The sequence below is a fragment of the Echinococcus granulosus genome (genome assembly GCF_000524195.1).
Source record: "Echinococcus granulosus chromosome Unknown EG_S00023, whole genome shotgun sequence".
NCBI classification, from domain to species: Eukaryota; Metazoa; Platyhelminthes; class Cestoda; order Cyclophyllidea; family Taeniidae; genus Echinococcus; species Echinococcus granulosus.
In genome coordinates this window covers 791,286-794,561 of record NW_020170403.1, presented here as the reverse complement: position 1 = coordinate 794,561, position 3,276 = coordinate 791,286, and the positions used below count along the sequence as shown (strand labels likewise).

General features: G+C 43.3%; 1 protein-coding gene across 1 annotated transcript; it reads right to left on the bottom strand. All coding sequences in view use genetic code 11, as the record gives it.

The window, feature by feature from the left end:
• Positions 1 to 713: 713 nt before the first annotated feature.
• On the bottom strand, positions 714 to 2,557 carry EGR_04017 (hypothetical protein; the record flags this gene model as incomplete). Its single annotated transcript, XM_024493266.1, has 2 exons — positions 714 to 761; positions 2,486 to 2,557. The coding sequence occupies 2 exons, from the start codon at positions 2,555 to 2,557 to the stop codon at positions 714 to 716; spliced, it is 120 nt and encodes a 39-aa protein (XP_024352365.1).
• Between the last annotated feature and the right edge of the window lie 719 nt (positions 2,558 to 3,276).

Here is a 3,276-nt window from a genome sequence, read left to right as displayed (position 1 = left end):
TATAAGAAACGCTTCAAACCCTTTACCTCGGAGCGTGTTTTTTTTGCTTTGCTCTTCTTTCTGAATGTTAAACAAAAACCAGTTTATAAGATGGTGAAGTCCATAGCATCGTTTTCAGAGAGTTAGCCAATGGCGAATCCACCTTTTTTTCACTGGATAACTCTTCAGCTCCTTATCTAATTTCATCCGCCTGTTATCATTCGAATCGCGTCCAGCACCTATAGACTCTTACGAGGTTTTGAAGTAATCGGCTTTGTAAAGAAATGATTTTCCATTTAGAAAAAGGTCGCTGGGGAAATGTGGATCAGAGACGCAATTGGGTCACGTCAAGGTGACCTGTCCTCTACAGTTTGGCTTTGTCGCCGACCCACTCTCTCACCAAGCCACATTTTGTTTTGCTGACACATGATGTAAACATGAGGGCAGAGCGTGTTTACGATCAAGGTGCCTTGCGTTTATTTTCCATACTCGATATTCTGGTCTATCGTACATCGGTATTTTTGCTTTACGGCTCATCAAAAGGCACCAGTTAGTCGCGAACTGGGATGAGGTTTTAAACTTCTTCAAGAGTAGCAAAACAGGATGCTTTTCAAGTATGTAAGGACGAGGTTTAGCTTGGCAGTATGACACAGTCACGTCCTCATCCTTTTAACATGGACATTTTGGCTTTGCCTACGGTTATCCTACCACCATTTCAAGCGGTCTTGGAAACGTTAGCCCTTGTTTTTGCCCAGGTGGTATTGCAGAGCACCGAGGCCTCCCTGAAGAGGGAAAAAGGGGTACTACTGGGGCAGAATATGCATCGTCTACATGCCGTTGGGTTTGCGGCTACTGGCATGGCCCAGAGGCCAGGAAGTAGAACGGTGAAGCCCTGTGTGGCCCTTTACCAAAACCGAGAGTTAAACAATTAGAGTACTGCGACGTAGTTGGTTTCACCTTCACTGTTCAACATCCAAACATACCACTGACTTAGATATTCAGTAAACCTGTTCTCATTTTTGACCAACCCCTCATCAAAAGTGTTTAGTTTTTCCTAAGGGAAAGAATCCCCAACTTTAAGGACAAAAAAGAGAGCTTCAGGCTGATGTCATCTCGGCATACTGCTATACACCTCTAACCCTCTTTTCCAAACCTCGCAGGCTCGCTATTTTCCTTCCACTTTATTTGACTTAGTACCGTGTTGTATGAGATAGATCAAAAACTGCTCCGCTGAATTAAGAGTGGCATGAATGCCCTTGGGTAATGAGATACTAGGCGAAAAGCAGTCGTACTTTGTTCACTAGACAATCGTTCCGAGACATCGACGAATGTGAATTCGGAGTCACTTAGTCGTGCATTTTTTAGGTGTGATCTATCAGATGTCGGAAAAAAAATGAAGTCTCACAATTATGTTGTTCCTTGCCACGGTACCTCCAGGTGTGGGTCATTCGTAGTGGAGCTCAAGATTACGTCTTCATCCTTAATTTCGTCAGAATGTTCTCAAAGGATCATTTTTATTATTTTCTATATCGTTGCCTCAAACGGCACCTACTTTAATTCACTTATCATCAATCCATCAAATAAGGAAACATAGGCTATGACCAAAGCTAGTGGTGAATTTGCCAGCCTAAAGAAGGCTCTCCCTCGTAGAGCATGGCAGGTTGTAATAAGATCTGCCAGGTGTGATCAAGACACCAGCAGCAAACTGAAGGCAAGCCAGGAAGGTCACCAGTAGGTCGCTTTTAGGTGTATAAATTTGAGCCGATTTTAGGTGGCCAAAAAATGCCGATGGCAAGAATGAGCCAAAATTTCTTATTCAAAGTAGTAAGAAGGCCATTACGTCGATCTAGGAGCCAACTTTGTCAGTGCAATAATAATTTGTTGCTACGCGGCTTGTACAACTGCGAAGTAGGCTTCTCGTGGGCAGGTAATCGGTCAGGAACTAAAAGCTCTCCACCAAAGTGAATCACGTTGAGGTGTACGACGCAATCCCCCACTAAGGTAGAAGGCGTCCTACCTCTCTGTGGTCTGTTCATCCAGGTTGGAGCCCTTTAATTGCTACATCATGTAAACAAGGAAACGGGTTGCAAACTTTAGGAATTTTACCGCATTTTCTTCCTCAAAATGAATATATTTTTCACCTCTCTTTTATTTACTGACTATGCAAGTCAGCTAACCGGAGGAGCCATTAAATTGGGATGTTTTTGATCGGTCTCTCTTCAAAAGACGACAGTTGAGGATTTCTTTCTCAAGGTGAAACTTCTTTCCTGTATGCTCACGCTAGCCTCCTTTATGCCCTCATTTATTCCTCCCCATCATGGTCTCTTTGCTCCTCCCTTCACTAATCCTTCGTTTGATAATGTCTCTCCATAGCAATGGCATCCCAAACAGAAGATGGTACTTGAGGGAATAATTCGCATGACAAGATGCTGTTATAACAGACTAATACACTTGCCCGAGTTCCTCCATTGCAATGACCTTCGTCACAATCCTTTTTACAACTCACCAACTCTTCGTCATAGTTGCTGAAAAAGTCCTCGTCAGTCCTTAGAGTGATCAGAGAAATACTATCAGACATCAGAGAAGAATAACATCTTTGCAATACTTTTAGTGGCATTTGTAGACGTCTAATTAGTCGCGTGCGTTGACAGTTGGCTAGCTCGCTGAGAGACAGCGGTCCTTAGTTGTGGCGTTCAGAAGTTGGGCAAGCATCGGCTTAGCCCCTTCATCTGATTCGGTGTCTCAAAAACAGTCATTCCAATTCTGATATCAGTCCTGTTTTAACCGAGTCTTAAGCTCTGAAATGTCACTAATAATAGGGGTGCGCGATGACTGGCACTTGACACTGCGTCATGTAACTCACCTTCAGCGAAAATAGCGGCAATGAGGTGAAGATGGTGGTATAAGGTAATCAAATAAATTAGCGCGTTCTTTAGGACAGAAATAATCATCATTGCAAATAACAACCTGATCTGTTCCCAAAGGGGCATAGGTTGCCTGGGAATTCCATCTCTATGCAGTGCATTGTCTTCAAGAGAAGAGAAAAACCATTCCTGGCCATATACTTCCGTACTTCACCATTTCAGGAGGAAGTGCCTACAGCAACTTATCCAATGGTAGCGCTAGGTAAATGCCATTCATCACTTTGCGCGACATCAGCAGGAGGAAGTTAGCATCTCAATGCAAAAGCACGCATTAGAAGACTTGGGTAGTGTCTTTATAAGATCTTTTCAAATCCAGCAATAAAACTGAAGGGAGATGCACCATAACGAGGTCGAGGCGTACCTTTTCAATACT